The sequence below is a fragment of the Pseudorasbora parva genome, chromosome 8 (genome assembly GCF_024679245.1).
Source record: "Pseudorasbora parva isolate DD20220531a chromosome 8, ASM2467924v1, whole genome shotgun sequence".
Lineage (NCBI taxonomy): Eukaryota > Metazoa > Chordata > Actinopteri > Cypriniformes > Gobionidae > Pseudorasbora > Pseudorasbora parva.
The window spans coordinates 11,207,558-11,232,377 of NC_090179.1; the positions used below are offsets into that span (position 1 = coordinate 11,207,558).

Genomic DNA, 24,820 nt, shown 5'->3' on the forward strand with positions numbered 1-24,820 from the left:
TATAAAGAAAGTTTAAACAAATTTGGACAAAAGTGTTTAGATCATTTCTACCTACCCTACCTTTAACATACTGACAGGTGAAGTAAATAACATTGATTATAGGCAGCAAGTGAACATTTTGTCCTCAAGCAGGAAACATAGCCAAGTGTAAGGATTTGAACGAGTTTTTCAAGGGCAAAAATGTGATGACTAGATGACAGGGTCAGAGCATCTCCAAAACTGCAGCTCTTGTGGGGTGTTCCCAGTCTGCAATGGTCAGTTTCTGTCAAAAGTGGTCCAAGAATGGAACAGGGGTGAACCGGCAATAGGGTCATGGGCGGCCAAGGCTCATTGATGCACTTGGGGAGTGAAGGCTGGCCTGTGTGATCCGATTAAACAGACGAGCTACTGTAGCTCAAATTGCTCAAGAAGTTAATGCTAAAACACTTATGATTATATATGCGGTCTTGTTTCTGCTTATTTTTCTCCTGTGCTTTGATCAGGAGATATAGTACTCTTTCAGATGTATCATAACGCCCCCTACTGTATAACAGTGGAAAGGCAAAAAGTTTTGTCAATGGCAGGGAAAGAGTTAATGTCATCTTAAAATGATTTGAAACCTTTTTTGCTTCTCTATTAGATACCCAACTTGGTGGTCCAGCACACAACGCTTTCCCTCCTGGCGTTTATTCTCAAGAGAGCTCAGAAGAACATTGAGCACTGCCTGAACAAAACAGTCTGGGAGAGTTCGGATGTTTACAGCCCTGCCGCGATGGAGGAGTTTGTGCAGCTTTACAGAGAGGCACTGAGCAAGGTGTGGATGATGGGAAAACAAGTGGAATGGAGGGGCTTAAACTCTATGGGGTGCATCTGAGGGATTAAACAAACAATCCGTATTTTTTCTTTTATTGCCACAGATTCTACCAGACATGGTGTGCGTTGTTTCCAACTGGCAGTCGCTCTCAAAAGAGAAGGAAGATGCAGCAAAGACGAAGAACAAGGAACAAAAACAGAGCAAAGAACACCGTAATAATCACATTTTATCTCTTGTTTTATATCTGTAGACATACTGTGGTTGTTTACATACTATAAATATGAAATGCTTTCTCTCAAACAGCACGTCAGGATGATCCACAGCTCATCCTGGTGAAAGCGCTGCTGCTCCAAGTGATGTGTTTGTATCAGCGCGTGGTGCCTCACCTGGTCAGCCAGAGCAAATTCGATTTCAGCAAACTCCTGAAAGGTACAACAGATATAGTGTATTCTGTCCTCAGTGTGTGTGACTGTACACAAATCGACAGATAGCTAACAGGCTTCAAGAGAAAGTCAGAGGCTGAAGTAAAGTTCAATGCTCTTTACTGTTGTCGTAATTCTCATGAAGGAATCTTTGTAAAACTGAAATGATACAAAAAGATAGTACAATCACTGAATGCTATGAAAACACGTCATAAATTAACAGACATAAAATAATATACCTTTAAGCTACAAAGTTGTAACATATAACATTCAGCTGGTATGCTTATAGCTGTGAATAACATCTAAATATTACGTGCAGCTCAATAGCTAAACTATCAATATATGAAATGCTTTACAGTAGCAGTTTTCACATGTTAACAAATAAATATTCAAGTAACATCACAGAAAGTCTTACATGACGCATGTGAATCAATGTAATTAACTATAAATTCAAATATAACTTACAAGCGATGCTTTCCAAAGGCACAAACAGGATATGAGACAGGATAAGGTGACTAGAGCTGCAAGCTGACCGCATGGAATATAACTACTAATCTGTTTCCTGATACGACTGCACCATGTGATAAAATCAACCAATGAAAGCAATGTAAGAATTATATATGAACACAATGAATTACTCCTAGATGCCCACTAGGGGGAGAAAGTAACAAACTAAACGCAAAATATTCCTACAGAACATGACACTCCCCGTCTGGTATTGATTAAATACCACTATCTGGATAATCTTATTGAGTCTGAATAAAGGGGAACTAAATCAGTTTAATTCCTTAGCACTTGAGAAGGATTGTCTCAGAAACAGGTCTCAAGAAGGTCCTCGCTGACCCAGATCTTATGACCTTGAGTTCGATCTTCCTGACCTTCTCATCTTCATCAGGGAATGTCCTTGTAACCAGAGCTATGGGCCATTCATTCCGCTTCTCCTGGTTATCCTTAAGCAGAACCAGGTCACCTTTCTCAATATTAGGTCGTACGTCCTGCCACTTGCTTCGGCTTTGCAGTGTAGGAAGGTACTCACGTCTCCATCTGCTCCAAAATGTGTTGGCCAGATGCTGCACCCTTCTCCACTGCTGGCGGTGAAGGTCTGTATTGTCAAAGATTCCCGGAGGAGGAGGGTAAGTAGACATCTTCTGAGTCAGAAGTGTAGCAGGGGTAAGGAGAAAGGGTGACTCCGGGTCTGAAGAAATAGGTGCGAGTGGCCTAGCATTAATAATTGCCGTGATCTCTGCCATTAAAGTAGACAACACCTCATGAGTGAGGCATGAAGGGTTGGTTTGCATAAGCATGGAGTTGAGTATCCGTCTGGCGAAACCAATCATTCGCTCCCAAGATCCTCCCATGTGGGAGGAATGTGGAGAGTTAAATATCCAAGAGCAACCCTCTTCACCCAAGTACCTCCTTACATTGGGCTCTTTGGGATCGGTAAGGAGTATGTGCAACTCCTTGCAGGCACCTGTAAAGTTGGTTCCACAGTCTGAACGGATTTGCTTAGCAGGCCCCCGCAGAGCAAAGAATCGGCGCAATGCATTGATGAAGCTTGACGTGTCCATCGCCTCTATCAGCTCTATGTGCACGGCCCGTGTGCTCATGCAGGTGAAAAGTACAGCCCACCTTTTGCTGTTAGCCTGTCCACCGCGGGTTCTTCTTGTGGTGACAGCCCATGGGCCGAAAACATCAAGCCCAACGTAAGTGAAGGGTGGCTCAGTACTCAGACGATCTGTGGGTAGATCTGCCATCTTTTGTTCAGCGCTTTTCTCCCGAAGCTTGTTACATGTAACACATTTGTGAATGATACTGCTGATACATTTCTTAGCTCCAATGATCCAGAATCCAGCTGCACGGACAGAGCCTTTTGTAAAAACACGACCTTGATGCTCAACTTTGTCATGGTAATGACGCACAAGCAATGTTGCAACATGGCTGCGACCTGGAATGATGAGAGGGAACTTTTCATTAGTATCGAGTTCCGCATGTTTGAGCCTGCCTCCTATTCTCAGGAGACCCTCTTCATCCACATAGGGGTTCAGCTTTCTCAATGAACTATCTTTTGAGATGTCTTTCCCAGCAACCAAGCAGGTGAACTCTTTGCTGTAAGTTTCTCTTTGCACACACTTGACAATAAGAGTTTCTGCCTTGGAAAGCTCTTCTGCCTTGTGAGGTTTTTCGCATCGATGCCAGCCACTACAGATGTCAACCTTGGTTTTTACTGCACTTCTTTGAGAATGACTGATGTGTGTCAGGAATGCTATAGCTCGAACTAGAGACTTCCAAGACGAGAACCGTTCAAACCGATGAGATCCCAGACTAAATGATGGAGTAGAGAGAGTGGTGGCATGAGAACGCACATCAACATCTGCATCCGGATCAATGAGTCCATATGACTCCTCTTCTGAAGTGGCTACTCCTTCAGGAAGGGACAAAAACGGAGGCCCTGTGAGCCAGGTTGTGCTAGCTAACTCTGCCGCAGGCAAAGAACGTGTAGCATGATCTGCCGGATTCTGCGTGGTACAGACGTAGTGCCACTGCTCAGGTTTGGTGGACTTCCTGATTCGCTGGACTCTGTTGGAAACGTATACATAAAACCGCCTGGTCTGATTGTATATGTACCCCAAGACAACCTTGCTGTCTGTGTCAAACCGCAATGCGTCTAATTTGATGTCCAACTCACTCTCTATCAACTCTGCCATTTCTACTGCCAATACCGCTGCTCCCAGTTCCAATCTTGGGATAGTGTGAGTAGATGAGGGCACCAGTTTTGCCTTTCCCAAAACAAATCCCACGTTACACTCTCCATCATCGTTGATCACCTTGAGGTAAGCTACAGCAGCAATGGCCTTCACTGAGGCATCTGAGAAGATGTGGAGCTCTTTCTTTTGAGTAGTGGTAAGGGTGGTAGGTGTGTAAGCTCTTGGAATTTTGAGCTCACTCAGGTCTTGCAACGAGTCTTTCCACATTCTCCATTCAGCTTGTTTCACGTGTGGAAGAGGCTTATCCCAGTCGAGGGCTTCAATGCTAGTGAGTTCTCGTAATAGGAACTTCCCTTGTATAATGACTGGCGCCACAAATCCGAGAGGGTCAAACAGACTGTTCACGGTGGCTAGAACACCTCTACGGGTAAAAGGCTTCTCGGTAGATGCTACTCTGAAGGTGAAAATGTCATGTTTAAGATCCCAGCTGAGCCCTAAGCTGCGTTGAATGAGGGCTGAATTATCATTGAAGTCCAGGTTCTGCAAACCCTTTGCATGGTCTTCTGGTGGAAAAGCATCCAAAACGTCAGAGTGGTTCGACGCTATCTTGTGGAGACGTAAGTTTGAGCTGGCAAGCATCTCCTGTGCCTTTTTCAGCATATCTATGGCTTCAACAGCTGATGGTAGAGACTTGAGGCCGTCGTCGACATAGAAGTCGCGCTCCACAAAGTGTTGGGCCTCTGAGCCATACTCCTTTGCTCCATGTTGTGCCGCGCGACGAAGACCATAGATAGCTACCGCTGGCGACGGGCTGTTGCCGAACACATGGACTTTCATCCTGTACTCAACAATCTCTTTGCCTGGTTCGTTGTCCCTGAACCAGAGGAACCGAAGGAAGTCTCGATGGTCTTCTCTGACAGTAAAACTGTAAAACATCTGCTCAATGTCTGCTACCACTGCTACTGACTCTCTGCGGAAGCGTAGTAAAACTCCAAGTAAGCTGTTATTCAGATCTGGGCCTTTAAGTAACACATCGTTGAGAGAAATCCCATGATGCTGAGCACTGGAATCAAACACGACTCGAATCTGATTCGGCTTCTGAGGGTGGTAGACACCGAATATGGGTAAGTACCACCGTTCCTCTCCCTCTTGCAGCGATGGAGCTAACTCTGCCTGGTCGTGATCGAAGATCTTCTGCATGAAGTTCACAAAGTGAGTTTTCATCTCAGGCTTTCTTTCAAATGTGCGACACAAAGCAGCAAGCCGATTAAGAGCTTGCTCTCGATTGTTTGGCAACTGTCGCCGTGGTGATCGAAATGGAAGAGGTGCCACCCAGCTGTTGGACTCATCCATAAACATTTCTTTGTCCATAAGCTCCAGGAAAAGCTCATCTTCGATGGAGAGACCCACTTTATCATCATCCTTGGTTCTCTCAAAGATCGCACTGCCAAAGCTGCAGTCATGGAGGACTGGGGTGTGGTGTGTAAGGCCGTGAAGAGATGTGCAGTATAGTCCTTCGTTGCCAAACCTCTCCTTGACTTGAATATAGTTGGGACATGGAGTAAGGAGAGATGGTCGTCCATTTTCAAGCACGTTAGTCCGAAAAGAATTCACAGACTCTGTCTTGTGAGCTGAGCCCAAGCAGACGTTACCTATAACAACCCAGCCAAGGTCTAGTCTTTGAGCATAGGGTGCTCTAGGTGGCCCATTGCGATGTTCTCTGACTTTGTGAACCTGGAGGATGTCGCGTCCCAGAAGAAGGAGTATCTGGGCCTCTAGATCTAGTTGTGGTATCTTGTGGGCTATGGACTTCAGGTGTGTGTAGTGCTGTGCAGCTGCTGGAGTTGGAATCTCTGTGCGGTCATTTGGCATGTGATTGCATTCAATGAGTGTAGGAAGCATTAAACTTGTCGTTTCATCCAGTGACTCCACCATGAACCCTGTGGCTCTTCTCCCACATGCTTCAGTGACCCCTGAACATGTGCGCAGAGTGTATGGTGAGTTCGACCCTTCAATTTTAAAGAGGTCAAAGAATTCTGACCTGGCCAGGGACCTGTTGCTCTGGTCATCCAGAATGACATACATTTTCACAGCTTTATCAGGGCGTGATTTAGGATAAACTTTCAGTCTTGTGAGCAGAGACATAGCTTTTGCCATATACAGGTCTCTTTCCCCCTCGTTCAAGCTTTGATGGACCTGTAGCAAACCTGTGGGAACTATTCAATGGGGTTACAGTGGCTGTTGAGAGAGTGAAGCTTGGGTCATTTCTTCGGCGTGCTTCACTGCATATGAAGTCTGCAAAGTATGCAAATGGAGGAAAACATACGTTGTGTTGCTCCTTGTATTGTGAGCCTTGAGCTAACCACCTCTCTTGCAGACCAATAGGCAACTTCTCAACGATAGGGTTGACACCCCTGGCGGTGTCCAAGTATGAGAGCCCTGGCAGAAAACCCTCAGATTTTGCAGATGCTAACTCTCTTAGCAGGTCTCCCAACTCTCTGAGCTTTACAGGGTCCTTATGACTGATTTTAGGAAAGTTCTCTATCCTCTCAAAGAGCGCTCTTTCAATAACCTCAGGGGAGCCGTAGCACTCCTCTAGGCGATCCCAAGCCATTCTTAAACCTATATCAGGTCTGGCAACATGCACAGAACGTATCCGTATGATGTGCTCTGAAGACTGATTTCCCAACCATTTTGTTAAGAGGTCAAGCTCCTCACCTGCACTTAAGTTCAGTCCTACAATAGCGTTGCAGAATGAAGACTTCCATGCCCAGTAATTTTCTGGACGATCATTAAATTTGATCAGGCCAGAATTCACAAGCTCTCGACGTACCAAGTACCTTGCAATATCGCTCATACCTGCCCTGTCGTCCACATACCCTTTATGTGGCTGTACTGAGGCTCTACTGACAGAGCAAGGGTGAGGATGAGTAGAGAGGAGGTGATCAAAGGAGTAGTTATGAATTGCTGGTGTAGGCCTTTCGGGCTGCTGCGCTTTATGGCTGTCATCCCTTGTGGTGAGTTGATAAACCAAAGACGTTGCTTTTCCTGGCTGTTGTGCTGCAGCCTGGATTGCACCCTCATTCTTGGGTACGAAGTGAGAAGCACTGCTGGGACCAGGGAAATGCTCCTTTCTGTCTGATTGGACATCGGGTTTGATGAACGGCAACCGTGATGGCGTGTATGGTTCAAGTACTGGGGGGTTTTCCTCATTAAGACGTAGTTCGGAGTGATGTTCGACGTATTCACGGGTGCGCTGAATGGCGACTTGAACTGAATCGTGGAGACTCTTACTGCCCTGTGAACTTTCGTTCTCTACTGCTGCCTCAAGAACTTCAGCTTCAGCCAAGGCTACTGCAATCTCCCTCTCATGCTCCAAAGCTGATAACTCGGCGGCTATACATGCCTCCTTGACCTTCAAATCAGCTGCTAGATGTGCCTCTTTTATCTTCAGTTCAGCTTCTCTCTGAACGAACGTGGCGCGTGCACGTGCAGCTTCAACTTTAGCACGGGCCTTAGCAGCGGCCCTGCTAGCTGAGGATACTTTAGATGTGCTTGATGAGATGGAACGTTGTGATCTTGCTTCATGTGCTGTCTCTTGCTCTTTAGCACCACCGTCAGTGATGGACGCTTTTCCCAATCCTGCTTCACTGGTTTGCGACATTATGGTTAACGATCCTCAAAGATGTATTAGAAGGGATATATAAAGAAGCCTTAGTATGCTTGAGATAATGTACTGGCTCAGTTCCTACTCTTCTCGTTGTTGTTTTGCCCGCTGTGAAGTCGCTTTTTTACTATTCTGTCCTCAGTGTGTGTGACTGTACACAAATCGACAGATAGCTAACAGGCTTCAAGAGAAAGTCAGAGGCTGAAGTAAAGTTCAATGCTCTTTACTGTTGTCGTAATTCTCATGAAGGAATCTTTGTAAAACTGAAATGATACAAAAAGATAGTACAATCACTGAATGCTATGAAAACACGTCATAAATTAACAGACATAAAATAATATACCTTTAAGCTACAAAGTTGTAACATATAACATTCAGCTGGTATGCTTATAGCTGTGAATAACATCTAAATATTACGTGCAGCTCAATAGCTAAACTATCAATATATGAAATGCTTTACAGTAGCAGTTTTCACATGTTAACAAATAAATATTCAAGTAACATCACAGAAAGTCTTACATGACGCATGTGAATCAATGTAATTAACTATAAATTCAAATATAACTTACAAGCGATGCTTTCCAAAGGCACAAACAGGATATGAGACAGGATAAGGTGACTAGAGCTGCAAGCTGACCGCATGGAATATAACTACTAATCTGTTTCCTGATACGACTGCACCATGTGATAAAATCAACCAATGAAAGCAATGTAAGAATTATATATGAACACAATGAATTACTCCTAGATGCCCACTAGGGGGAGAAAGTAACAAACTAAATGCAAAATATTCCTACAGAACATGACATAGTGCATTTACCTTCTAACCTGCAATGGGAGGAGTCAGTGACTTATTGAAACATTTGCAGGCATTGTGACGGAGAGGGGAATGAAACAGGAAGTTCCTCCAGTTCTACAGTATCAAATTCTTCAACTGGCTCTTGAACTTCCTGCAAGCAAATTCTCCTGGTTCCGCGTTCAGGTAAAAAAAATGTGCTTGTGTGCTAGCTTGACACTCATTATTCAGGTTTGTATGACCTTATTTCTTTTCAACAGCTGGTTTAGTTGCTAATGTTTTTCAGATTACTTAATTGTTTTCTCATGAGTTGAAGTCTTTCACTTTTTTCCTGGTCAAACACAGGAACTAGCTGATCCAGATCAAGAAAAAGGAGAGAAATCTGTCTTCTATTTGTTACTTAAGATGTTTGTAAGTAGTAACAGTAGCTACTTGAAGACCTCAACCAGGATGCTGGTCCTAAAGGTGAGTTCACAACAGAAAAAGCCATACAGAAACCTTAGATTGCTTAACAAAAAATACATTTGAAACTTAAAATGATCCACTGGTGCTGATTTATCCTCCTCTGCTTTTCAGGTGTTGAGGGACAGTGGTGTATTTGAGCACACGTGGAAGGAGCTGGAGTTGTGGCTGGACCATCTGGCACGTTTGGAAGCATCCCATCAGGAGACCGTTGTTCAGTTTTTAGACCATGTACTTGATTGTGACTACTCTTACCAATTTAATGGGCTTTTATATAATAATGTCTGCATTATGAATGATAAAGAGTTGATATTTTGTCGTTTAATGCTGTATACCCAAGTGAAACAAGATTTTCAGTTAGACAATATTTAGGGAAAGGCTTATTAGCCTAATCAAATACATAGTCAATTTTGAAGTGATGTTGTCTTCAAAATGTTGATATTTTATGATGGCAGGTTTTAATGCGAGTGGTGTGTAACCCACACATGTACACTGAGAAAGCTGCGAGTGCGGTCCAGGAGGCGGCGTTCTTGCAGGCTAATCTGAGCGGCCAGGAGGGAGATGAAGCCAGCATCCCCATATCACACATCGACGGTTAGCCATTACACACTTTTTTTTTTTTTTTAAAGCTGCAGTCTGTAACTTTTTTTGGTCAGGTATTCAAAATAAATTTTACAAATTTTACAAAGTACATAACCAGCCAGTGTTCAAAACTATCTCCTTGCCCCATTCACAATGGTAAGCTGGCAATAATGTGTTATATTTGAGTGATACTGGTAGCTTTCTGCGGTTAAAATTAGAGCATGATGCCGCTTGTATTTGCGTCATGTCTGTATACATAAAGAAGGAAAGTAATCCCGGACACTAGGCTATCGCAGGTGAGGATGCTGCAAGTGGCAGATCATTTATAGGATTATTTTTTTTCTCTCAGATAGTGAGAACAAAAGTGGCAGGCGTGTTACTTGTTTAGATTACATTTTCGGGTGAAAATTCTAATTTTGGTCATATACTCCAAGACTAAGAATCTTATACCAAAGTACAGTATCTATACCAGTGCGGTGTGGTGAATGAATGACAGCCACACAAACTCACAAAACATTAGATTAATCCGCACTGAGGAGCCGATGCACAACCCACTTAAAGATGATAATTATAACTGCAATTCCAGGTTTCAAACAGAGATGGCGACAGAGGCAAAACTTACGTACTGCAGCTTTAATATGTATCTACAATCAGAGGTGATTCTGAAGAAGAAGAAGTTTTAGTTATTTAGTGCCTTTCCAAAGCTCAAGGACCCTTTACATAGCATTAAACAATACATTTGCACAAAATTACATTAGCATACTCACATACACAAGACAAGAACAGGTCTTCTTTAGCCACATTATTCAAAATACAAATTGAATAGATAAGCCTTAAGTTGGGTCTTAAAGGTAAATTACACAATGATAGAGGAAGCGAATTCTATGATTTGTGCATTGATACTAAATGCCCTACCACTTACAGTGGAGAACCAAAAACGATGAATGGGAAAAAGACCAAGCTCAGATGAAACATTAAATGTTAGAAGAATTACCTTAAAATGAATACGTGATGCCACAGGTAGCCGCAGTAAAGGCGTTATGTGAGCAGAGCAACTGGTGGAAGTGAGAACTCTAAGTTTAAGATTCTGGTGCTGTTGGGGATGTTTTAGGTTTATCTGTGTTCTTTATATGTGTGTGTGTGTTTTACTCTGCGTTTTAGATGTGCTCGACATGGTTGATGTTATAGTGGAGGGCAGCGAAGGGGACGTTGAAGAGATCGGACCTTCCCTCACTGAAGACATCATCCTCCAGACGTTCCCCTTTAGTGCCATTGTACCAGCCGTGCTAGAGGCTCGCAACAAACTGCCGGGGAGTTTTAAAGAAGGGAAAGGTGATTTGCAGATCACTGTTTTCAAAAGATCCGCATTTATTAAAAGACATGCATCAGACTTCCTTGCTGTTGCTTAGCAGTTAGCAAAAATTGGAAAACAAAAATCCACCAAAATATTTTTACTGAAAAATGTCTAATTAGTTTTTCGGCGACCTGTTTCAGCAGATCTGATGAGTTCTTTTTAAATTGGGTGGGTTTTTTTCAGTCATGGCACCCTTTGGAAATGTTCTGAATTGTGTGGCACCCCCTCACATATGTTACGCTAGGTATGTAACGGTACAGATTGCTCACAGTTCGGTTTGTATCACGGTTTGAGGTTCACGGTTTCAGTACAGTTCGGTATTTGCTATATTCAGGGAAAAAAGGACTACTGTCAATTAAAAATAAAGCAAATAAGAACAAATAACTTAAATACAAGCAGCAGCACAAATAAATACTATTGAGCAAAAATACTAATAAAATAATGCTTTTCGCGTTTTTCAGGTGGGTCTAACATTAGTTTTTAGGTAGAGAAATGGAATAAAGTAATCAAATGTAAAATAACTGCATATTTAACTGTTTAAATTAAAGATGAATCCTTATTAAACTTACAAAAGCTATCTTTTGTTTGACATTAAACAGACAGCAGTAAAGGCTACTGCCCCTTTAAGACCTACTGCAGGATGCATCGTCTTTCTCGACTGTATAAAGTTCAGTTAAGCCATATTCAGACTATGTCTGCTTGGATACTCTTTAAGATGGACATGTTGACATACTTTTTGTGTGAGTTTGTCCATTCAAGCCCAAGACTTGAAAGAAAACTCAATATTTGCACGCTGTGAGACAAATGCGCGCTCTCGGATGAGTGCACAGACGAATCTTCTCACAGCGCACACAAGTTCTCATTCGCGTCTTCTGGCGCTACAAGTCACCCGTATTCGAATATACGGCAGCAGGCAGCATTGAACAAAGTTTACTAAGAGAGACCATTTGCCCACGTTTTTCTTTTATTATCGCTGTTGTAATGTATCACTGAGAAGCCAGCACGTGTATCCATCGACAGAAACATACATAAAGCATTATTTTCAAGTTACAACCCATATTAAAGATGCGTCATCAGATGTGAGATGAACGGGCAAGTGTGTGCCGGCACCTTTTACACGGCACCCTTGCTCTCGTCAGACGGCACCCCATGGTGCTGCGGCACCCCGGTTGGGAAACACTGATGTAAAGCATTGAAAAAAGGCCTAAAGCCCAAAAATGAAAACACAATGCAATACAATTTTTGAATCTGAAGATTAGGGTAAACTATACTTGTTTATCTATATATACTTATATATCTTCTGTAGATTCTTATGGGCAGTACTAAGTACTAAGTGAAATAATATGATCTTTAAACAAAATTAGAAAAATGTAAATATTAAAGGGATCAAAATTATCCCATATTATTTCACAGCTCTGTGAAATACTTAATTCTGATTGGACAATGGTGCATTCCAGTGGTATTCCAGATAACAACCACCAAAGTTGACACAACACATCGCTCATCCGGGTACTACGAGTTATCTTGACCGGTACTACTTACATGCTTAACATGTGGCGCCCAGAGCCATGTGGAGCACGCATATACAGATGCCTTTTTTATGGACTTCAAAAACAGAGCTACAACTACTGCCAAAGCGATTAGCCAGGACTTTTTAAATATGACTCAGATTTTATTCATCTGAAAGAAGAATATATCACCTAGGATGACTTGAGGGTGAGTGAATCATGGGCTCATTTTCATTTATAGGTGAACTATGCTTTTCAGCATTAATTTCAGCATATATGGTAAAAAAACAAAACAAATCTTTTCAGCAATAGATAAAGGCTTAGCAGTCTGGAACTTTTTTTCGTGCTGAAAGCTTTGTGTGTGGGCTAATAAAATATTTAAACTTAAGACAATATTTTAAGTCTAATTTACTTGAGACAAGTAACTGTTAGCAGTGTAATAAGCGGTACACCCAGCCGGTTGTTATCGCAGAATAAACCCTTTCAGAGTGACACAAGACCCTTCCTTTTCACATCGGGGTCCTGATCACACTGTCGGGGTTTATTCTGTGCTAACCACCGGCTGCGTGTACATTATCCCTTACATTTCCTCAACCTTAACTCATCCTAGATGTATATGACTTTATTCTTTCAGATGAATACAAAGTTATGTTAAAAAATGTCCTGGTTAATCCAAGCATTATAATGGCAATAAATGGCAGCCCAAAATTTGTACGCTCTCAGACTAAATCTAAAATATCTTAAACTGTGTCTGAAGATGAACGGAGGTCTTACGGGTGTGGAACAACATTAGGGTGTGTCATTAATGACATCAATTTCATTTTTGGGTGAACTAACCCTTTAAGACCACCTAATATAAATTGTGACCAGGGTGAGTTCTCAGGCACGAGTGTATGCTGGTTGTGCTCTGATCATCTCTGTCTGCTGTACAGGTGTGGTGTATGAGTACATGGCAGCAGTCCTGTGTGATGTCCTGCACTGTCAGAGGGACCCGCTGGCCCTGTGTCTGACCCTCCAGCACTATGATGAAGAGCTCAAAACATCATGTGCTTCATCACCTCCTCACGCCTCTGTCGTCACCTTCTACCACTACTACTCACAATGGCTGCCCAAACACACACAGAAGAAACTGGTTAGTTCTTCACACTTTCAGCGCAGCTCATTGTAATGGTTCGCCGCCTTTTGCTGCTGCTTCTTGATTGTATAAAAGCATATATAGGAAAAGACGAAACAAAGCTTGGGGACATTCTGTCTGTATATCTGTCTGTGTGTCTGTCTGTCTATACTTTCTCTCTGTCTCTATACTTTTGTCTATCTGTCTGTTTATACTTCTGTCTGTCTATACTTTTGTCTGTCTGTCTGTCTGTCTGTCTGTCTGTCTATTCTTTCTCTCTGTCTATCTATACTTATGTCTGTCTGTTTATACATCTGTCAGTCTGTCTATACTTCTTTCTGTCTATCTGTCTGTTTATACTTCTGTCTGTCTATACTTTTGTCTGTCTGTCTGTCTGTCTGTCTGTCTGTCTGTCTGTCTATTCTTTCTCTCTGTCTATCTATACTTATGTCTGTCTGTTTATACATCTGTCAGTCTGTCTATACTTCTTTCTGTCTATCTGTCTGTTTATACTTCTGTCTGTCTATACTTTTGTCTGTCTGTCTGTCTGTCTGTCTGTCTGTCTGTCTGTCTGTCTGTCTGTCTGTCTGTCTGTCTGTCTGTCTGTCTGTCTGTCTATTCTTTCTCTCTGTCTATCTATACTTATGTCTGTCTGTTTATACATCTGTCAGTCTGTCTATACTTCTTTCTGTCTATCTGTCTGTTTATACTTCTGTCTGTCTATAGTTTTGTCTGTCTGTCTATACGTCTTTCGGTCTATCTTTCTGTTTATGCTTCTATCTATCTGTCTGTCTATACTTCTGTCTGTCTGTCTATCTGTCCATTTATACTTTTGTCTGTCTTTCTGTCTATCTATACTTTTGTTCGTCATTTACTTTGTGGAATAAAACACTCATTTCATCTTTTTAACCCACTCTTTAAACTAATTGCTGGGGTTTTGTCATTTTGTAAATGCATTAACACCATAGACCTAGACTCCCCGTGTTCTACCACCTGTCACAACTGTGACCAGACATAAAACCTTTTTTTTTTTTTTTACATAATTGACATTGATAATTTAAGATCCTTACAAATACCATACAAATTCATCTCAGGGAAAATGGGGTTAATATTCACAGACACTAGTCTATATCACCACCAGATGTGTTCTCAGGTACCGAAAAGTGGCATAATTTGATTTAATGCTAATTGTTCCTGGGTCTGTACCCAACCCTAGTACTTATAACCCCTTATTCTGCATGACCGATCATATTCTTATATCCCTTGATCTCACCCTATACCTAAACTTAACAACTACCTTACTAACTAGTAATAAGAGTTTATTGAAGCAAAAGTCATAGTTAATAGTGAGAATTGGACCATAAACTACAGTGTGACCATAATGTATGTAATAATATAACTAATGCTATGAAATGGAATGTAATTGTAAAGTGTTACCATTTAAATTTTAGGTAGTTTGTTTCTTGAATCATTTTACTGAAGATCCTGTTTGACTTTTTTTAATCTTTCTTACAGTTCATGGCTAAAGACTTCAGTGAGGATCGATCTAGCGTTGGCTTCACCGCTCTGCTGAAGGCATCCTATAGTGAAGGGCCAAATGCTTTCCTACAGTACTCTTTTAAGGAGGCTGCACGGGACGCTCTGACCACTTTGGATCTGTCCCAATTCCCAGTGGCTGTCAATCAAGTGCTTTTCTACCTCAGACACTTCATCGTCACTTTCAATTCGGTATTGAGCCTTTGAGAAATATATTTGAACGGTTTATGCAAACAATAAAATGTGAATATCTCTTGAGGAATAATTTCCAAAAAATGAAAATTCTCTCATTATTTATTTACATTCATGTTCTAAACCTCGGCGTGCTTTCTCCTACGAAATGTAAAACGATATTTTAAAAAATGTTGGTAGCCAAATAGTTATGAACAACACTTCAAGTTGAGTACATAATTTTTCCTTTTTAGGTGAACTATCCCTAAGTTTCAGAAAACTGTACTAACATTTAATCTAAAGGGGGGTGAAACACTCAGTTTCAGTTTCAGTCAATCTCATGTCAATCTTGAGTACCTATAGAGTAGTATTGCATCCTTCATATCTCCGAAAAGTCTTTAGTTTTATTATATTTATAAAAGAAATATGGGCTGTACCAAGTCTTTCCGGAAAAAACGAGCGCCTGGAGGCGTATCGTGTGGGCGGAGCTAAAGAATGACGAGCGCGCAAAGCGGTGACGTCCTCAAGCGTGGAGAAACCCATGGCTATCGATCTCAGCTAATAGATATATGATCCAGAATCATTCAGAGGCTGAAATAAATTGAACAGGAGAAACAGCAACAGCAGGACGTCCGTCTCTGTGGTATGTACTGTATTTAGTGGCCTGTCAACATTTGTGTCTCTTTACTCGCAGTTTATGAGGACATGATTCGGTTTATGGACTATTGTATGCGACTAAACCTTAGCAGTAGCAAGCAAAACGGTTTTGCACGTCAGACTAGTGTAACGTTATACAGAGAACAACAATGGAGTAACGTTAGCGCATTTGAATGACGAAGCACGCGATCGTGTCGTTTACTGATGTTTACTCACGCGACGATAGCCAACAGCAGACATTTGAAGCAGTTTTACTCACCGGCTGCTTCCAAAGCAGGACCGAACCTTTATCGCTGGGACCGCTCCGTCAAAAACACACTTCTTTGGTATGATTTGGTGAAGTCCTGACAGCAGTGAACGGTGGAGATCCACTTTGAGACGCGACTAAAGTGATGTTGTGAAGCTTCCCGTCATTTCTGCGTTCAAATCGGTTCAAATGCAGATCTGCCTTCCCGGAATGCTGTGCGGACGCGTTGAAGTCGCTCAACGTCACCCATAGGAATAAAGTGGAGCGCGGCGGAAGTGTATGGACGTGCATTTCCTCTCTCGCTCTAGTCACGCGCGCGCGCACCCTACCGGGAGAAGAGCCCGTACGGCCCATACAAGGACCTTCCGCTCTATTAACGTCAAGCCGAGCCATACTCGAAAAAAACTCTCCGAAACTTGTGAGAAACCGGAAGGAGTATTTTTGACACAGAAATACTCCATCAAACGTCCAACATTAGTTTTTGAAACTTTGTCTATGTTTAGGATGGGAATCCAAGTCTTTAACAGTGTAAAAAGCTCAGTATGCATGAAACAGCATTTCACCCCCCCTTTAATAACTTTCTTAAGTATGTTTCATTTGAGGCTAGTAAAAAAGCAATGTATCCATAAAAAGACACCACCAGTGTCTATTTTTTTATGGTTTTGAAAAAAATGTCTACATTACTCTAACTCTAAACTATTTAATATATTTAATATTGTTAAATATTATTACAAAAATGTAATTATTTAATTGTAAATAACTTCTCTATTTGAATGTATTGTAAAAATGTCATTTATTTCTTTGATCAAAGCTGAATTATTATTATTATATATACTAATGTACCAGTATTGTATACAGTTATTATTGCTGCTCAAGTATTACCAATAGAAATGTGAAATCCTGTGCTGAATGATTGTGGCTCTGTTTGCCTGCAGCTTCCTAAGGAGACGGCAGCAGAGGTGTTGGGCCATCTGATGGCAGTCCTGCACTCTCTCATCCTCAAGCTGCTGAGCTCAGAAACACAACCGCCCTCTCAACCTGAACCCGCAGAAAAGCAGGACGAGGGGGACCTCTTTTTTGACACAAACCACGTACCTGCTCAGAACATTGATAAGGAACAGGTAGGCTTGAGGTTTTGTGTTTGTCTCTAAAGAAACATCCTGGATTATTTCAGAAACATTATTAGTGGGGAGAAGGATCACTTGTAGAAATAAGAATGGGATGGGTTTAGCGGTGAACGATTAATTAAAATAAGGCTGCAATCGCTTTTTGATTAGTGTGGTTTTCAAATTGCAAAGGCTTTCTTTTTAATTAAATAAATGGTATTTGCGCTGCGTGTTTCAGAGTGAAGCGTGGACCTGTGTTCATTTACTTGTGACGGAAGAGATGCTCCCTGAGGTTTTAAGAAATTAAGAACTGTAATTTTACAGTTGTAAATTGTAAAAAATGATGATCCTATTATTTTACTTAAATACTCAATTTTTAATTTTACAGTGAAATATTTTCTCTTTCTTTTTAGTTAGTAGTGGTAATAGTAAAATAAAAATAACAGCAATAATAATAATCATTTTATTTTATTTTTGTTTTGTTTGTTTGTAGAGATAATATTGTTAAATTAATGTATACAAGTATTTGAAATATTAGTTTTGCTGTGATTTTATTATAATTTTCTTGGTTTTATCACTCCTGGGTTTGCTATATAGTCTTTTGATGCTGATATGACATTAAATGATAGACAGACAGACAGATACTTTGTTCTTCTTATTAGACATATTAATATATAATTACACTATTTTTTGTACAATATAATAGTGCAAGCCCCCCCCAATATTGTTACTGTAGGAATAGAGTCCTTACAAAACCTTACATTGTTCCTCCCTTCTTTTTCCTCTGCTCTCCAGATAATACTTGTTGTCCTCAGATCAGTGTTTAAGCACCCAGCAGTGGAGCAATGGTTTCTGGCTCTGGAGTTGAGCTCATTCCCTCCACACAGCCTGAATCCAGTGAGGCTAAAGCAGCTGTGTGGCCGTCTGACCGAGAGCACGCTCGCCCTGCTGGAGTCCAGCGCCGCCGCACTCAGAGAGCTGGACGCCCTGGAGCTCGCGGGCTCATACCTGACAGCCGTGCAGAGCGCCGTGCTCAAAGAGCTCCACGACAAGAGAAGCAAGTGAGTCTCACACCAGTCACAGCATGCAATGCGTTCTGCTAGTTTGAGGAAGATCTTGTGGGTTAAGTTTACATACTATTTTACAACACGTATAATAATACTTTGATAATAAAGGGTTAGTTCACCCAATTTTTTTCATTATTTCATCAATTACTCACCCTTATGTTGTTCCAAACCCACAAGACCTTCATTCCTCTTCAAAACACAAATGTTTGTATTGTCACACAAGCACAAATTAAATGAAAGCAAGCTCTGCATTTTCGAAGTCAAAATTTTAGGCGACTATTTATGATCTATTGTTGGTACATTGTTTTTTTATATTATTAAAAGTTCTATATTATGCAGTGTTTTTTTTTTTTTTTTTTTTTACAAGTAATTGGCACATCTCAAAAGTTAACCAAACAAATCAATAAATTGACCAAGTTTTAAATATATAAAACAGGTTATATATATATATATATATATATATATATATATATATATATATATATATATATATAATATATATAAACTGTCAATCATTTACATAAAGGTTTTAAAGCATTTATCAAGCAGAATTTGTAAAGTTTGTTGGAACATAAATGGAAACTTAAATATACAGTTAAATAAAATAAATATAACTATAAATAAAAATGTATAAATATAAATTAAACTGAAAAAAAAAAATCAAATAAAATGTCCTCTATGGAGGGAAAACCTCTATTTTGGGTCTCAGGAGGATATTTTGTGCAGAGTGAAACCAGCATTTCTATCTAGATGTCACTTTCTCAAACTTTGCAGCATGCAGTATGGAAAGCAATAGTTTTATTCAATTGATTTTATCATTTTATAGACTGTATATCCGACTCCGATACAGGAAAAATAAAACAGAACTTATAACATTGGGGCTAATATTTAATTTTTAATATTAATATTAATAATTATTTAACTAATATTGAACATATTTAATGTTAGCAAGCAGGCTGCTTATAGTTTTCGACTACAGTCCTTAAAGTTAACTGCAAGTAAGCGAACCTTCAGTTCCTGCGATTCTATGCTATTCGTCTTTCTTTTACTAAGTGAAGCAATACTTCACAGTTTACTAGTAATATATAGTAAATATATGGCCATTGGTCTTTGAAATATCAGTATTTAAGCTTTATCTCCTAGGACTATTGTTGAATCTTCCAAAAGTTTTGGCTTGGGGTCCTTCACATTTGGCAGCACCTTACATAACACGGGGTTGCCCGCGGATGTGCCTGACTTTAAATCTGCGCTACTAAACATAAAATCGTCCAAAGCCAATATATAAAAAAATGACAAATATCGGCCCAATAGACCTCTACTTCTAATTCATTCACTAGAAATAAAATGTCGAGTTGAGTTTATTGCATTGTGGGATGTTCTGGCATTCTGGCATTTGTAGTAATCTGGGTATTCCATATATACACAAGGGTTTCTTTTTTTGCTCAAATATGAGCAAATTTCCAGTAGTAGTTTTTTTGTTTGCTGCATCACTTAATCACTTTTACTCTCTAGAAGCTGTCCCAAGAAGAAGTCCCTCTCTGTGGGAGCTCTCCTGACTCTACATGAGTACATGGAGCCGTCCAGCTTGAATGAGGTGGTGTCCGCCCTGCTGCTGCTCCCTCAGAAGAGTCTGGTGGCCCCTGAGAACCAGCTGAGCATGTACGGCCGTGCAGTGCTGAAGCTGCTTTCTGAAGACCACAGCAGCTGCATCGCTCTCTCTCAGGCACACCTGCGAGGTCTGGCTGCTCTCCTCACATCCTGCCAGTGTGTGCAGCTTGAGGACTTCCTGCTACAGGTACAAATAACAGCGAAGCACTCAATGCTTAGGGGCTAAGGGTTAGTTATAGGGTTAGATATGATCACGTTGAAGTTCTTTTTTGTCCTTCACTTAGTGGTAAAAAGATGGCACCCATGCTGTTGGGAATGTAGATATGTGCTGCGCACTTTTCTCTCAATAACGAAATAAACGCAACGAAATGACAGCTATGAATAAAGTATCTGATCATAGCAATGTGGAGATGTTTGCAACAGCTCTGCGATTCAGCACTCCAGTCAAGTCCTGTCACGTTTATTTATATAGTGCTTAAAACAGCAGATCTCTTTGAAGTATGCAGTTTTATAATATTAAAACAAAGTTGCTTTCAATTAGAATTACAACTTTAATTTCTACAGAAAACCAGCTCTCCAGTGTGTTTGTTTCACTCACGTCTGACCTCGAGGGACTGAATGTAAGAAATTACGTTAAAGAAGATTTCCTCATCAAAGAAGACGGGGCCTCAAAAGCCACACCTACCTATTATTACATCATAGCCACGGACCAATTGTAGTTTTAAAGTGTTTCGGCCCGATTCTGTTCAAAAGGATTCTTTGATTTTGCTTTGAAGGGTTAGTTTACCCAAAAATGAGAATCAAACTTCGTTCATCTTCAGAACACAAATTAAGATATTTCTGATGAAATCTGAGAGCTTTCTAAACCATTCATAGGCAGCAACGTCAGTGCAACTTTCAAGGCCCAGAAAGGCGGTAAAAAGTGCATGACATTCAGTACACAACAGATGCGAATTCGTGTCATGGGAAGGGCTTCTGCTAGACGGCTCGTGTGATTGCGAAATGGCTGACATGGATTGTTTTAAAATATGGCGAATAAGCTCAATTTGCTGGCTCTAAATGGTAAATGGACTGCTTTTAAATAGCGCTTTCAAAAGACCCTATGGCCATCCAAAGCGCTTTACATATTGCCTCACATTCACCCATTCATACACTCATTCATACACCGATGGCGGTGTCTGCCATGCAAGGCGCCATCCAGCTCGTAGGGAGCAGCTTGGGGTTAGGTGTCTTGCTCATGGACACCTCGACACTTGGTCACGTGGAACCGGGAATCGAACCACCAACCTGAACCACTGAGCCACTCCCACCCCGGTTAAAAGCTTTAACTAGATTTTAGTCTCAATAGGGTGAATTCAGGTTGATTGGGACACTTTTTCCAAGTCATCTCAATGGCAAAAAGTGTCCCAGACTCCCAATCACCCTAAAATCACCCTATAATCACCCTATATATAGCTCAAATTGATTAAAGAGCATTTTTACAACTTACCTCCACTCACTCACTTTCTTTCTTCCATGCAAGGTAATTTATATTCCTGTTTCTGTAAAGTAAGAAGATGTATGGTACAGCTCCGGGTCTCCACATATGATTTTCTCCTTATTGCTGTCACTACTAGCCTAGAAATCTAGACGCACCCTAGCGGCAGCAAATTTAATCTGCCCGCAAGTGTCGTCTAGGAACTCTCAATACACGTCTGAGCTGTATTCCTCACAATCTGGAGGGGCCAATCACATTATGTATAGAGTCAGCGGGCAGGGCCATAATGACGATGGCCGAGTTGCGTTTGCCTGCTTCTAGTAAACACAGAAACTGGCAAACGGCGGCGGTCTTTGGAATCAGCTTTGAACGCGATCCTGGAAGACTTAAAGAACGGCACTGAAGTCATTCTTAAAAAGGGAAGATGTGTTCAGAGTTTAGCAGACCGGATACGGTGAATGTTTAATCTATCAGCGAGCTCTGCTTCACCTTCGTTGCTCTGGTTGGTGTAGCGCTATCCTATCGCGTGCAGAGGGAGTTTGAAAGACAGCCGTTTATCCCGCCCCTCGGATTGAGCCCTGTCTATGGTGAGTTTACAGACCAAACATCTTGATGTGGATCTGGCTTGTCAGGCTATGTCACTACTAGAGCAAGCTCCTGATTGGTTAATGCAGCGCAAATATCCGCCAAAGTTCAGATTTACAGTCATTCGCACCAATCACCTCATCCGTGCCGCCTCATTTGCGCAATTCGCAGCGCAGAATGTCTATTTGCGTCTTTACATTGACTTACCATGTAAATCACTTGAGCTTATCATTTCATTCGTGCATGGTGTGAGCGCTAGGGCTGCCCCCGACTAAAGATATTCCTAGTCGACTAACACTCCTGCATTTTAGTGATTAGTCGAATAATCATTAATTTATGATATTATTATAAAAACTTGCGTATATACAGGGAAAGGTATAGTCCAAGTTGAAGTTTAACACTTCCATATGACAGAAAATGCTAAAGCATGATATTAGCGCGTTCAAAATAAAAATGAAGTGCTTAAAACAGAATAGTAAAGCGTTTAAAGTATACAGCGCTTACGGACACAAAAATCAGTGGCCGGAACGTTATAGACTAAAAATAACATTAAAAACAGCAATCAGACTGCCTGTGCATTTTAATAATTTATTATCAAAAATACAAACTGTAACAGTCCAAAAAAAAAAAAAAAAAAAAAAAAACAGTTTTGAATAAAATAAAATAAAATTTGTTCTTTAAAATAAATTAAATAAACGTATTATAGCCTAACTTAGGCATAGTACAAAACAAGTAGCCTATACTGTAGCAAAAACGCTGTTTGGTATAAAAATACAGTGGAAAATTAATATACTTTTTATATCGTTCAAAAGGAAAATTAACAAAAACGAACAATTTAATAAATGCACATGGCACATCGCACAACGGCAAAACTTAGAATAAAAAAAGAAGGCGGCAAACAAATCAACAGCCTAAGTCTGATTAAATTGTTTAGAACAACTATATTTAAGACAAAATGTGGAACAAATAATTTAAAGACTAATACAGATCAAAAATATCAGAACAAAAATATCAGAGCAAAGCCGCAAACTGCCATTAAGACGACGGATGAGTCTTGAACTGTTAAACAAATTGCAAACATCAGACTAATTTTTCTTACAGAATAAAAAACAACTTCTGGATTTTATAAAAACGAATAAATAAAAATATGTATTTATTTATTTGTATAGCCTACCCGTTATAAAAATACTCGTTTTTTTATATAGCCTAACAGATAGCAAACAGAAACACTATAAGGAAACGTTACTACTTACATGTTTTAAATGATAAGACATATTTGATGTTGACGAGTGATAGGCAAATGTTTGCCTGCAGAGTTTGCAAACAGCCTTTTTAGGGTTTTCCTTCGACTTTTCAAAATGATCCCTGGACTTTTTTCCTGACATAATTATTAGCATCAGCCAGACACCTCTCCCACTAGTGCGCTTTGGTATACCGCGAGGCGCGAGGTCTCGTTGACCGATCGTTGCTTTGATGTCATGTCATACTCCGTCTGCAGTGTGTGTGCGGTGCGTGTTGCGTAAGCGGTACAGGATCCGCACACCCTGTTGTGCTTTCACATATACTGCGTTTGTAGTCCGCAACTGATCCGCTGTTGCATACCACAAACAGCATTTATTCATTATTTTTTATTTAAAATCCAAAAGTTGTTACCTACTGAACATGGCTCGTCAGAATTGCAATTCTCTTTGTTTACTCTTTCATAGAAGTCAGTAAGGTATACTAGCCTTCATTTAAACAACATTTTATTTAATTCATTTATTCATATTTATATAGCCTAGTACTTTAGATTTAGCTCACACAAGTGGCAAAACATTTAAACATAGGTTATAGCCAAAAATCACAAACATTTTAAATAAGAAACTTACAATAGGCTATTCAAAAACAGCATCACAAAATAGACTCGGTACGAAAACGATCGTCGCACTGCTGCAGGACCGCATCCGCATGCAGTGTGAAAGCTGTAACCCGTTAACATGGGTACGGAAAAAAATACGCACCGCACAAGCACTGCAGACGGAGTATGTGTGAAATGGACGTGACTGCGCAGCCCCTGATTGCATAATTTTTTCACGTGATTTTTTTTTTGCGACTCACCACCTAATGAAAATGTATTCGACCAAGCCCTCTTCATATCGACAAACGTTTAGTCGACTATTTAGGGGCAGCCCTAGTGAGCACACCATTAGAACCTGGAAGCAATGTACTGTTTTCACTTTTTTACAATCTAGAGAGAGATTGAGTAATTGTTAAATAAAGACGGTATTTTAGTTTTTTGCGTATTCTCATCACCTCATAGCATTAAGGTTGAATCATTGGAGTTGCATGGACTAAATTAACGATGTCCTTACTACCTTTCCGGACCTTGAAAGTGTTAATTAGCTGTCTTTGGATGAGTCGAGGGGGCTCTCGGATTTCATCGAAAATATCTTAATTTGTGTTCTGAAGATGAACGAAGATCTTACGGGTTTAGAATGACATGAGGGTGAGGAGTGAATGACAGAATTTGTGGGTGAATTGTTTTTTACATTTTTTTTAAACCCTTAATATTGATGGCATTCAGAGTAGCAATAATGCACCTACAGTTGTCCTTTATTTATTTGCACACTTCTAGTAAAAATGTTTCTCTGTAGGTGCTGTCCCGGGAGCCAGGCACTGCCAAACTCATTCAGACAGACGTTCTCTTGCACTGTATCCAGAGAGAAAGTCCTTCAGCCCAGGCCATTGGTGTTGTTCTTCTGCAGAACTGCTCCACACACGTCCTCAGCTTTGAGCTCTGGTGCCTGGAGCCGTCCAACCTAGCGCAGATCAGCTCCCAAAGTGGTAGCTTCCTGTTTTTACTCAATGCCTACTTGAAGAGAGCCACTAGTGATGATCCCACCCGCCCTAAAGACAGTCAGTATTGCTGCTTTCTTAGTTGTTCATATTGATTATGATGTGCACATTCAGTAATACTTCCATAG

The 24,820-nt window shown here is 40.7% G+C and overlaps 1 protein-coding gene across 2 annotated transcripts in view; it reads left to right on the plus strand.

Moving 5' to 3' along the window:
* urb1 (URB1 ribosome biogenesis homolog) overlaps positions 1-24,820 on the plus strand; it is a 60,054-nt gene that overhangs the window by 15,155 nt on the left and 20,079 nt on the right. For both annotated transcript variants that reach the window (XM_067450098.1, XM_067450099.1), the window contains exons 11-24: positions 620-793; positions 897-1,005; positions 1,097-1,222; positions 8,457-8,569; positions 8,729-8,848; positions 8,960-9,076; positions 9,301-9,439; positions 10,589-10,759; positions 13,222-13,421; positions 14,919-15,131; positions 16,950-17,135; positions 17,916-18,181; positions 19,700-19,982; positions 24,491-24,752. In XM_067450098.1, the coding sequence (XP_067306199.1) occupies positions 620-793; positions 897-1,005; positions 1,097-1,222; positions 8,457-8,569; positions 8,729-8,848; positions 8,960-9,076; positions 9,301-9,439; positions 10,589-10,759; positions 13,222-13,421; positions 14,919-15,131; positions 16,950-17,135; positions 17,916-18,181; positions 19,700-19,982; positions 24,491-24,752 (2,479 nt within the window). The remainder of the gene's footprint in view (positions 1-619; positions 794-896; positions 1,006-1,096; positions 1,223-8,456; positions 8,570-8,728; positions 8,849-8,959; positions 9,077-9,300; positions 9,440-10,588; positions 10,760-13,221; positions 13,422-14,918; positions 15,132-16,949; positions 17,136-17,915; positions 18,182-19,699; positions 19,983-24,490; positions 24,753-24,820) is intronic.